Here is a 13,674-nt window from a genome sequence, read left to right as displayed (position 1 = left end):
AAAACGAAAACACTCAATATTTTTTTTAAACCTTTAAAAATAACAATACATTTTGATTTTGGGCAACAAATCAGAGCGTAATTTGTTATTTTCTCCATCAGCTATTCCATATTGTGATTTCTAAAACCATATTTATTAAGAAAACTAAAATCAGATTTAATTTAAGAAATTTGAAAACATAAAACCAACTGTAACCCAAAAATGAAAACATAAAACCAACAACAGCCCATATTAACAGTAATTCGATTTATTAGGACATTTTCTTCTGGAACCCAGTCAAAACTTATGGTTTGTTAATTTATTTATTTAACTTTTTGACTAAAAAAAACCATTTTTTTAAACAAAAAAAAGAAGCATCTAAAAGCATAAAATAAAATGTTTTATATATTTAATTAATCAACGGGCTAACTTAACGCATATTCCTTTTACCATTCATAAAAAATTCCTTTTACTATTCATAAAAAAATAAAACATTCCCCTTTTTTGTAGCTTTTATATCCCATTAATACAGTTCATAACGTACAATTATACAACTTTTAATTTTCTTTCCCAACTCATTTAATAATAAAGTGGAGTACACACAAAACTTTTGGTATTGTTTTGATATCAATTCAAGTATCATTTTAAGGAAAGAATCGAGCTTCACCTTTGCTCTCTACCTTTCTCTATTTCACACATACATATAGTGTATAAATACTCAATATTTTCACTATTACTAATACACACAAAAATCTCAACACAAATTTCTATTATTTTATCCTTGCAAGACAAATTCTCTTACATTTTTGTGTGTCATGACCATGAAGAATAATAAGCATCAACAAGGTACTATAGCCTTACCATATCTTAAGTTTTTCAATGCTCAACTTTATTTCATCAATTTCTTTGGTCATATTCTTGTATTTGGTCTTGGTTTACTCATTGGTATCACTCTCACTTTTTGTCTCAAAAATGTTTCATTCAATTTTCAATTCCAACAATTTCAAGATCCACCTTTTAGCTTCAATCCATCTTCCCATTTTTCTCATTCACCTCCTATCTCATCAAACCTCTCAAATCCATCAAATGATCATAACCAAACAAATATTTCTATCAATGAGAAGAGTTTGGTGATTACTTCAAATGGGTTGGAGGAATTTTTGAAGATTCCAATGGCTATGCATGATATGAATGAAGAGGAATTATTTTGGAGAGCTTCGATGATTCCTATGATTCATAAACCTCCATTCAAACAAATACCAAAGGTTGCATTTATGTTTTTGACCAAAGGACATGTTTTATTGGCTCCTTTGTGGGAGAAATTCTTCAAAGGAAATGAAGGGTTGTATTCTATCTACATTCATCCAAATCCTTCTTTCAATGAAACGGTTTATGATCAAAGCTCAGTCTTTCATGGCCGAAGAATCCCAAGCAAGGTACGTTTTCAAAATTCTCTCTTTTCTTCTAAAATTTAAGAAAAGATAGCGTGATTCTCAAATGTTGGTCGAATGAGTCATTTTCGGAACAACTTCTCTACTTTTTTTTTTTTTTTATAGATTATGTCCACTAGAGGTAAATAGATACTCTTTTTCGATCCGGATTTAAGCCATAATTTACGTCTAACCTTTTCTTTTAGATTCAATCCTGTTGGCAAAACCACTTCTTTACTTCTTTTTTTTTCTTTTCCTTTTCTAGAAAACTTCTTCACTTTTTCTGTTTATTTTTTGGTACAAAGAACCACCAATATGTTTTGTTTTTTCAATGTCAAATTAGGATATTTACTATTTAAAAACTTTAAAATGCATTAATTAAAAAATTAATAAAATGGTAACTCCTTTGGTAGCTCAATAATGTACTTATTAGTGGTTTTGTTAAACAGCTACTAATTTTTTTTTACGTGAAAAACAGCTGTTAATTTAAAACTAAACCATAATTATTTTCTATATATTTTACGTTTTTCCTTTTCATTTGATTATAAGGGTATCTGAATTGACGTGTTTTCCATGATTAGTGACCTGTTTGTGTTTTAGAAATAACCAAAAATGAAGCCAGAAGATTCATTTCCTCACATTATATGTATATATGGCATGAAAAAAATTCTTTGATTTCCTCACATTATGTGTATTTTTAGGCTCCCAAAGTAAACAATTACATGCATAGTAATTAAAAAGTTCCTTAATATACGCCATATTTCATGTATTACAAAGGATTCTTGTGTTTTTGGCAATGCCACTATTGTATAATCATGTGTCTTGAATCCAATAATAACAAGTTTTCAAATTTTACTTCAATTGCAAAATTTCTCTAATTTTATTATATAATCTTAGGAATCTAAGCATATTCAACATTTTTTGCTTCAAATAGTTCCTACCACAATGTGCCATCAATTTTTTTAAAATAAATAAATGAAGTTGAACGTTAACTATAGGAGTTGCACATTACATTATGAATTTTAAGGTCTAGCTTCATTGGTCTAGTATATTTTTTGGGAATTTTTTTTTTTTTTGGTTAAACTTCATGGTCAACACTCAACATACAAAGATGATAAATTTTTTTAATATTATTTATGGTTGCTTCCACAATAGTTAAAGCAAAACGGTTATGCATACTTTTCTTTGATTCCACTCTTTTTGCAGGTCCAAGAAAATTCCATTCCTCATTTTTAAACCCACTTTTCTACACCCATCAATTTTTTCACAATTCTTTTCTTCATGTACTTTGTCTCTTGCATCTGTAAAAAAGATTCCAAAGACAAAATAAAATGTATCTTTTTGATAAATCATTTACTTTTAGATAGCAACGTATGTATTAACTAGAAAAAAAAAGTGCATGCATCATACACATTATTTAATTTATGCACTATAGAGGGTATATGTTAATTTGTTTTTTTTTTTTTTTTATAAGGACCCAAATACAAAAATCTAAATTAGCTAAAAAAATTCAATAGTTTAGCATATTGTACAATAATGTGAATTAAAGAAATGTTCCTTCGACATCAAAAACTTATTAATCATGTTTTATCTTTTGGTACACACATTGTTGGACATGAACCCATTCTATTGGTGGCCCACTTACTCATTTTAGAAACTTTTATTCTAGAAAGACAAATAAGAGGACAAAATTAATATTTTTAATCTTTTGTCCTATTCTTTGTTTTTGTTTTAGTCCTATAAAAAACTCTAACCGGTTTTTGTTTTGATTTTTATATTTTGATTTTATTCCCTATGATATTTATTTCATACTGAAATATTTCCTCTAATATGTAAAACGTATTAATTTTTTTGTTTTTTTTATTTTTTTTTATCAAGTAGCCTTTTGTTTGTAGTTCACACATATTATTCAATCTTCCTACCAACTGAGTTAAACTCACATACTTTATTTTTCTGTTTATAGAATCATTTTAATTTTTCTGTTTTATAGAATCATTTTTTTCTTCTTCCATGTTTCAAAGACAAAGTAATAAGAATTTTCAAACAAAAGCCAAAATTTATGATTTTCTTTTGTTATGCAGGAAGTAAAGTGGGGTGAGAATAGCATGATAGAAGCAGAAAGACGTTTACTAGCAAATGCATTGCTTGATTTCTCAAACCAACGTTTTGTACTACTTTCAGAATCATGCATACCATTGTTCAATTTCTCTACAATCTACACTTACCTAATGAACTCAGAGAAAACCTTTGTGGAAGCCTATGACCTAGAAGGTGCCGTTGGACGTGGTAGATACAACTATAAAATGAGTCCATTGATTAAACTTTCACAATGGAGAAAAGGGTCACAATGGTTTCAAATTGATCGTTCCCTTGCACTTCATATAGTTTCCGACAAGTTATATTTTTCTATGTTCAAAAACTATTGTGACCCTCCATGCTATAGTGATGAACACTACATGCCAACAATGGTTAGTATCAAGTTTTGGAAGAGGAATTCTAATAGAACTTTGACTTGGGTTGATTGGTCAAAAGGTGGACCACATCCATCTAAGTTTTTTAGACAACATTTGACTATTGATTTTTTGGAGAGGTTAAGGTTTGGAAGCACTTGTGAGTACAATGGAAAGACAATCAATGTTTGTCATTTGTTTGCAAGGAAATTCACTCCTCATGCTTTGGATAGATTGCTTAGATTTGCTCCAAAGTTGATGCAATTCAATTGATTTTACAATGTACATTTGTACTTTGATTTTTCATTGATCATACTCATTTGTTCTACTTTTTCCACCCTAGTTGAACCATCATAGTCATTGATTTATGAAATAAATCAAGGGGCACTTAGATTTTGGCCCTTTCTTTTTCCTATTGGTTAGAGTTTTTTTTAATGGTTTGAATATATTATTCTTTGCAGGAATTGTGTATTTTGTTTCTCACTTTTATATTCCTTCTCAATTTGGTGAATATCTAGCTGGGCTATTTTTTTTATTTCACTTTTATATTCCTTCTCAATTTGGTGAATATATTACTCCCTCCGTCCCGAATTAGCTGGGCTATTTTTTTTTATTTCACACATATTAAGACAAATGTATAAATGAAGGAGAGAGAAAAATAGTTTTAAGTGCTCTTGTTAAGTATTGGTGCATTCTCCACTATCATAAATGTAAAGTGGAATATATTGAATTGGAAGTTGTGAAAGTAATATTAATTAGAGTTATAAAGGAAAAAAATAATTAATATTGTATTGAAAAGTGAAATGACTAAGTTATTTTGAGACTTTTTTTTTCTGCAAATGAAGTAATTCAATATTGAGGTTTCATAGTTTAAGTTTTCACCTATAATTATGTTAATTTTATCTATTTAATGTGATAAATTGACTGAAAAATTGGTCCAATAGAAGAAAACATGGAAAATGATGTCCTTGTTCAAGCCTTTAACCATTATGTATGTGGTTTTAGAGATGGTGTATGCCCTATATTTGATGTGCAAACATATTTGGTTGAACATCAAAATTGATGGATGATAACACAAATTTGCTTTATTGGGTATCAGTCCTTGATGATGATATGAGGACATTGAAAGAAAATAGTGTTCATGTTGAGAAAAATATTTCAAAACCAAGTGGTGGGGAAGTAGGAAATAGGTCAAAACATGTAGGAAATAAGTGTGGTAAGATGGATGCAGTTAATGATACCTCCAATGATAGGATATAAACTTTCTATTTGCATAAAAAAAAAAAAAAAGTGTTTGCACACTGTCAACATGCCATATAATACGCTCCTTATGGCCATAATATTGTTCTCCAATCTTAGGCGAAGTAAGGCTTTCTCCATTATGTCGAACTTATTGAAGATACAGTAGGAGAAAAAAGAGTGATAGAGACAAACTAAAAACTGAAGATTAAATGGTGACAAATTTGTAAAATAGTTGAAAAATGCACTTTTTATCTAGTTAATTTTATTAGAGCATGCCAAAGATTTAAAATATTCCACATCAAACTCATGCTCATGAGTCAAGATTCTCACGATTTCCTGAATTGTATATTTCCTTCAGAGAGATCACGTGATTATATAGTGAATATGAGACAAATTGGGAAAAAAAACTCGCATGGTATCACATTCACCAAATATTGGTGCTGAAGTATATCACGGTTTTAGTTAGTTTTGCTAACTTAGGTATAGAATGTTAGACTAGACTACACATCTTGACATTGATCATGTGATCATGATTCCCTAGATTGCCTCAAATGTGGGGACTGCACAAAAATCATGTGTAGAAATAGTGAGAACGAAACTAACTTGAATGAAGAAGCTTGTCAAATATAGAAAATTATTCATGTATGTCTCATGCTATAAAAACAAAAAATATGGGTTTTAAAGGATTTCAATTTTCATATTTCTACAATGGATGAAGATAGGTATGGAATTAAATGAGGGTTTCATACTTTCTCTAAGTTTCAAGAAATAAAGTACACTCTAGCAAAAATGGTAGAGTGTATGGGTCAAGTGTGGGCATTGGAGCGAAATATGTTTCAATATGTTCTATGCCCACCCGAACAATTCTCAGTCCCAAACATGAATGAATACCATAGAGAATGAGAATACTGCATGTAAGAGTCTAGACGTCCTAGGAAAATTATACGTTAACATGGCCATAGAAGACCAAAACAACGTTCATCAGAAGTCCCAAGAGGCAGTGATGAGTCGCTCAAACTAGTCGTTAATATCATACGTGACAAGAACACTCAAATGCAAATTTGTCGCAACAGAAGTCTGAATTCAAGGAAAGTTGAAAGACATGGAATAGAGCATCTCCGTAATATTGGAAAGATGGTAATTTATCCGATGAGTAATAATTTATATTTATGGATCTCAATGTTATGACTTCATCTCAATCAAACCCTCAAATATTGTTAGGACTATCTCCTCAAACCTTCATCTATTGTACCATTTCATCTATCATTCTATCTAATTGTTCTACATTGGTTTTTATATTTCCTCATGCATCTGTTTATACTATTGTCATCGTTAATCAATTGTATAGATCATATCGCAATTAAGCGTAAACAATAATTGTTGAAAATTTATTAAGTTGCATTAATATTATTAAAGTTTTCTATTGTATCACCGTCTTAACTTTAATGTTGTGTGGTCATCAAAACTACTGATGAATAATTTTTCACTTAGAAAAGAAATAGATTATTTGCTTGTACAATTATGCTCATCTGCTTCAAGCTGTTGGTTATATGAAAATATCGGTTGAACACTACAAAATTTTAATAACCACTCCAATGAAGTACCAAAATTTAATGGATACATAAAAACATACTCATTACATAAAATTAAATAAAAAAGTGAAGATTTCCACTAGACATAACAAAACATTAAATCTCAGAAACTAGGATTAAATAAAAAAAGTGAAGAATTTCATTGGACATAACAGAACACATTAAATCCCACAAACTAGGATTAAATAAAAAAGTGAAGATTTTCATTGAAAATACAGAACATTAAATCCCACAAACTAGATAAACATATTAAATATAACATAACTTAATACAACTCCACATCAGCTACTCACTTTCACTCGAAACATACAACATTGGTTCAGTTTCTTCTCCTGATCTCCAACTAAACATTTCTTCAACATCATGATATTTATGAAAAACCCTAACAACATAACTTGTTTTCTAGTTATCGTTATCATCAACCAAAGAGATGTAAGGAAAGACATGCAATATCAATGATCCTTCAAGTGTCAGCACGAGCTAAATAGAAAAAGTAGTTTAGTTATTGTTTTAACTATAATAAAATATCCTTCGGCTCTAATAACATTTCAAATGGCTTGGTGATATAATCAAATTTCAATGTTGTGTGCATTTATCCAACATCCGTCATACAAACACCGTTAAAATTTATCTTAATAATCATACCTAGTGCAAATGAAAATATAGAGCATCACAAGCATACTGACATATTATACTATACGATTGTTCAACAAAGTTAGTAACTAGCAACATATTATGTTTCATTAATATTATAGGTGCAACATGGTTCTACTAAATTAAAAATAGCATAAAAATTTTTTACATTACAATTTTATCAAGCCACTTCATTAATTTAAATCTTCTTTCTCGTATCACCATTCATCCACGGCAAACGCAGAACCCCACTTCATGTCAAAACGTATCTTGGGATAAAAATATTTTTCTCGCAAAATCTAATGGAAGTTTCGATAGGTGTTTTCACTACATTATTTTTTGGTTCATATGTCATAACCCTCAATTTTCTATCTCTAGGTTCCTATGTTGAATTAAACAGAACTACTATTTCAGGATTAAAAGCTAGGGTTAGTAGTCATTCAATTCCTAAGATCAATTTATGTGATTGCAAGAAGTTAGAGTTAATAATCATGCAAACAATCATATGAAAAGCAATGAACACAAATAATTCTGAATAAAGACCGAATAAAATTGATAATAAAGAGAGTTTCAAATACTAATTCATAGATTCATCTTGGCTTAATCAAAGGAAATTAGTTAGATATGATTAAAGAAATAAACAACATAGTAGAGAAAATATAAACCAATAGAGTTCCATCGTTGCCGGCTTCACTCTTCAATTTATCTTCTTTGCGCTATTGTTGATGTTGTTTCTCTAAATCCATGTGCCTCTAGCCATGCGTGAATGAATCCTCTTTGTTTCCAAAATCGTCCAATCGTAATCATGTACTGTTCGGCTCTCTAAAACGTGAATGAATGCTCTCCTTTTATATTTTTCCAAGCGACCTAGTTCCTGATTGTTTTCTTTCTCCACAAGCATGTCATGCTTTTCTTTCATTTGATTTTCTCAAGCCCAAACTTCAATATGAATATTATAACCATTGCTTTTGGGCTTTGGCACTTCTTGTTTTACTCTTGTTTGATCACATAACCAATAATCATGATAATAACCCATTAATTTCAATATTTTCTTGCTTGACTTAATAGACAAAAAAAAATAATATTTATTCAAATTGACTCAAAATTAAATACTAACTAATAAAGACTCTAAATTAAATACTAACTAATAAAAATAGACTTAAAACTTAATTAAAAAGACTCTAAAAATGTGATATGACGGACTGTCATCAGTGATGGCTTAGGTTTGAACCTTGAACCTCACATCTATTATGCATTGTTTCTATTAACTGCACTAAACTCATGAGGACGGTGTTTTCACTATATTTAGAGCAGTGCAAGGTAGGGGTGTTCATGGGTTTGGTCAACCTAGAAAATCCGGTCAAACCTATCCAAAAAAACCCAAAAAAAAATGGGTTGGATTGGGTGGGTATGGTTTCTAAAATGGAAAACCAATAAAAATAAATGGGTTTCAGGTAAAATCAGACCCAAACCCAAAAAATCCACTTACCCAATAATGTTAATATTTTTTATCTTTATTTTCATAGGGTAGAAGAAAGTTATATTTTCAAACATACACATTGTATCCTATATATTGAAAATCAAAACATACTAGAGTTACAAATTAATATGTCACATTTTTTTGGTTATTTTGATACTAATGCAATTTTATTTCATGCAACTTTAGATTGCTGCAAGTATTTTATGATGAAGTTTATTATTTGATATTCTATGGTGTATAAAATTATAGTAAAATAAGATTAAATTTTTTTTAAGAAAATTAAAAAGCAGAGTACTATTTTAAAACAAAATTATGAGGACTTGTCATTTAATCATTTAATATTAAAAAAATAAAAAAATAAGTTGGGTAACCCATTATCCAATCCAACCCAACCCAAAAATTTGTGGGTTTGCCCAAACCTACCCAATAGTATAACGGGTGGTTATTTACCTTACCCAAACCGAAGTACCATATTTGGTTTGGTTTTGGGTTTGACCAAACCCAATCCAAACCCATCCACGAACACGGCTCACAGAACAATTTTCTTACTATTAACGGAAAAATCTTTAAAAAATGATTATGTTATTCATAAATAAATTACCAGTTGTTTAAAGTTGTTGTTTAAAGTTTTTCTTAGAGGAATGATTTAAAGTTATTTGTCAATGAGATTGATAGAGAGTAACGCTTTAGGCTTAAGTTTTATTTATTTTCTGATAAATAAAACAATTATGAATAACTGACAAACGTTTTATTTATTTTCTGATGAATTGAAAAACAATTTCATTTTGCTATTTTGTGGATTAAAAAGTTGTATAAATTTTAGACTTATAATTTTTGAGTCGCTCTTGTATGAAGATGCGATAGAAAAAACCTAAAGAAGATATCATCAATATGTAAAAAAAAATGAAGAATGTGTGAATTTAGATTTCTCGTCCAGTTAAGAGATTAAAACTCATATTTTAACGGTACATGATATCCGATCGGCTAATTTGGAGAACTAATTCCACCAACTTAAATTAGAGTAAACAGATCGCCTAATTTGAGGAACTATGAACTAATCCATAAAAATGGCATCGAAATATACTTCATGATCCTAAGTCCATGGGACAAAACTAACTAATGTGGGTTTTAGAATATTTGAAACTTAAGAAAATAAGTTCTTTTTCTTATATGATAAATTCATGTTTTAACTAAGATCTTGCTAATTTATGTCGTATAGGACACAAATTAAGAAGTTTACAAAATAAATTCAAAGAAAAGTTTTATAATGAAAAGATAAATTTTTAAATTTTTAATACATTAATACATAATTTCCAAAATTAATTTTCTATATTTAAAGTTTCTTAATATCTTTTTGAAATAATATTTAATTTCTTTGCATGTGATCTCTTAGAAGAGCACAAAGCTAAGATTTTCCTTGTAATTGACACAAATGCTGATGTAGTTTACCCAGCAGTCTTCTAGACTAGACAATTTTAAAATAATTAAAAAACTCAAAATTGAGTCAAAACGTCACGACCAAAACCTGCTTGAAAATTTTCACTCGGTTTCAAATGCAAAACCCCTTTTATGGCTTGAACAACAAGTTTCTATATATTAGTAAAATTTCCACACTCTTTTTTGGTTGTTGATAATTAAGAAATTCTACTGTTTGTTCCACAAGACGTGTTTTATAACCGCGTAATATTAATTACCTAACATAGAATTTTTTTCTTGAAATTTAATTGCAACATTTTATTTCCTAGTCAAAATTAAATACTATGATAAGTTGTACAAAAAAAAAACTATGATAAGTTATAAATACTTTTTTTTGACAAAATAAGTTATAAATACTTGATGCGTTATTTTGGACATGGAAAGTTTGATAGCTCCTTATTGAACTTTAGTGACACAAACAATTACACATGCAATACAACACGCTTCTAGCCATTAATGTTTGTCCAAAAAAGAAAAGAGGGTAATACAAAAAAGCTAGATTATAGCTTGTTGGACTAGCTTATAAGCTTGTTTTGATAAAATGAGATGTGTTTAGTAAAAAGTTTTTCTCACTAGCTTATAGCGTTTTTTAAGAAGCTAATCCAAGTAGACTTTTAACTTATAACTTGTAGCTTTTTATACTTTCTTCCCATTTTAACCTTTTCTTAATTTTATTTTATTTTATTATAATAAAAAAAAAACTTATCACTATCTTCTTAAACTAACCACGTTTACCATGTATGGCTTTTTAAATTTTCTTGTCCACTTTTTTTTTTACTTTGCTCATAATTCATATAATATATAATTTTATATAAAATTTATAATAAATAGTGAAGCAAGTTTAGTTAAATAAAATTTATAAAAATAAAATAAAAATTGTTAAATAAAAAAATTCAATCGAATTCATAAATACATTTATTATTTTGGAGATGAAAATAATTTGAAATATATTTAAATATTTAAAAATAAATGCGTTAAGTAATAAAAATTATATATATAATATAAAAAATATTAAACAAGCATGTCCTTTTATGTCATTTTATATTTATAGTCACTTCAATAGCTAATTTTACCAAACACTTTTAATTTTAATCAGCTAACTTTTTAGCTATAAGCTATCAGCCATCAGCTATAAACTAGCTTTTCAACTATCAACTAACTTATAGCTTTTTTTTACCAAACACACCCTTGGTCACATCTCTATCACATACCTAATCAGATTGATTCGTTGCGTAAAACTTTTTATTGGAAACTTTGTTTCATAAAAAGATTCAAAATATTGACATTCCAATCTCCGATTGAAGATCAAAAGTGAAAATTGAAAGAACTATAACTTACTAACATAGGAAAGAGCTCCTTGTCTGCTAGTAGAGTATCTTGCCTAAAAGCAGGCCCCGCCTTGAGGGTGTGCAAGGTGCTCAACCAGGCCGGACCTACAAATGCTACGGGCCTCTAACGAAAAATTAAATCTAATACCCACCCCCCCACATAAATAAAAAATATATATGTTATATCCTTTTCTTTCTTTAGTACACGTTTGAGTTTTTTCTAGACTCTAATTATCCTTTTTGTACATAAATTTACCCTTTTCCACAACAGAGGAGTGACAAATCCAAACAACACCGTTAGATAAATTTCACCTCTTTCACTTAATTTTTGTTAATTCCTTTCATGTTTAGAACTTCTTCTAATTCTGGTTTTTTTAATGAAATTTAGCTAGACAAAAAAAATTACGTTTTATTTTACTAGGGGCCTGTTTTTAAAAAGAGAGCCGAGCCTCCTATTTCACGGGGACGGCCCTGCCCAAAAGGTGCTTGATGCTAACACTTGATCAATAGTTATTGAGTTAATATTTGATTGACTTTTAGTGCTAGTGGGGTATTAATAGAGTAAACCCTGATAGTCAATCTATATTGATTTAATTTTTCTTTGTATCATAATATTGATGTGTGTGTGTGTATATATATATATATATATATATATATATATATATATATGATATTTCTTTATTGCTTTTGTTTTGTTTCAAAATAATAAAGTCTCTAAAATAATTAGTATATGGAACATTGAGTGTGACTTATTCGTAAGACCCACTAAACTAAAAGACATTATTCTTAAAATGTACATATTTAGTCAAAAGCATTACTCCCTCCGTTCCTTTTTATAAGAGTAGCTTACAAAATAAAATAAAAAAGTCCCTAAGTATATAAGATCATATACAAGTTTCTACATGCATTGATTACTCTTTTTTCTTTCAAATATACTCTCCCTTATTGATGCTATCAATTTGCTTGATATATGTAAAGTTAATATTAAATATGCTATTAATGTCACACACATTTGAGACAACTTTATTATTCCAACAACTTTTCTTAATACTTGTAATGTTTATAAACTACTCCTATAAAAAGGAGTGGAGGGAGTACTTTAAAATGGGATAGTAGTAAGACAAAGACTATTATGTGGGTAGATAGAATCTGAACGGTATAAACACTCTATAAAAACATCCAAAAATACGTTGAAACATTTTAGATTCTATAATTCGAATAAGGCACACTGAGAATCTTAGAGTGGGAAAAGTAACGATAGAAAAATATAGGTGTTATTCTATATTCATTCTAAATTTTGCGAGGCTTTTCGCTTCTTGTATAGCTCATTGTAAATTTATGTTTGACAAGGGTAATTTTACGTTTCACAAATGATTCTTAGCCTGTGAAATAGATAATTTTCTAGTAATGTTGCTTCGTGTAAGAGTTTCTTATTTTTTTCGAGGGAAAGGTAAATTATTTCATTTCATCTAAAATATTAGAGTGAATACAATTGGGAGGATGAAAGAAAATACCGAGAATAGTATGTAATATAGACGCTCGAGCAAGGTTATGAGCGACTATGTTAGCTTATCTTCTAACACAAGTTAGAGCATAACTAGCATAAGCTAGGGCAAGGTTATGAGTTTCTTATTTTTTGTTTCTTTGAAAATTACGGATATTTAGGTGTTTGCATGTGGATCTTTTGTTTTGCAAATCGTTTGTACTTCTTTCTGTTTATCCTTTTGATTAGACATTTTCAATAACCTCCTAATTATTGAAAAAAAAAAATAAAACATAGATAGTTTCATAAGTTGTAGCTCAACTGCTAAAAATATCGAAATTGTAAGGATTGACGTCATGACTGGGATTCAAACCTTAGTACCTCCACCTTATGTGTGTGAGTTTATGAAGACTTTGCCATCTCGTCTATTAGTGAAAATAAATAAATAAATAAATAAAACAGAGATAGTATTACCATCTCTTAACAACAAGAGTACTTTTGATTGGAATGGATTCAACATGACTGTAACAGATATTTATTTAAGTGGTTTTCTTCGGAAACTAAAAATAAAATAAAAGAAA

At 29.0% G+C, this 13,674-nt stretch overlaps 1 protein-coding gene across 1 annotated transcript; it reads left to right on the top strand.

The window, feature by feature from the left end:
• Positions 1 to 692: 692 nt before the first annotated feature.
• Positions 693 to 4,463, top strand: LOC11439935 (glycosyltransferase BC10). The gene is made up of 2 exons (XM_003620385.4): positions 693 to 1,415; positions 3,491 to 4,463. Exons 1-2 carry the CDS (start codon positions 795 to 797, stop codon positions 4,130 to 4,132), a joined length of 1,263 nt encoding a protein of 420 aa, XP_003620433.2. The 5' UTR covers positions 693 to 794; the 3' UTR covers positions 4,133 to 4,463.
• The last annotated feature ends 9,211 nt before the right edge of the window (positions 4,464 to 13,674 follow it).

Source organism: Medicago truncatula, chromosome 6 (genome assembly GCF_003473485.1).
Source record: "Medicago truncatula cultivar Jemalong A17 chromosome 6, MtrunA17r5.0-ANR, whole genome shotgun sequence".
Lineage (NCBI taxonomy): Eukaryota > Viridiplantae > Streptophyta > Magnoliopsida > Fabales > Fabaceae > Medicago > Medicago truncatula.
Note: the sequence above shows the minus strand (reverse complement) of the source record. Positions and strands in the feature narration are given on the sequence as shown.

Excerpts from the sequence above, each read along its gene's own strand:
- LOC11439935 (XM_003620385.4), top strand. The coding sequence starts at position 795 with ATGACCATGAAGAATAATAAGCATCAACAAGGTACTATAGCCTTACCA. Across the intron at positions 1,416-3,490 it reads GCCGAAGAATCCCAAGCAAG|GAAGTAAAGTGGGGTGAGAA; the intron begins GTACGTTTTCAA and ends TTTGTTATGCAG.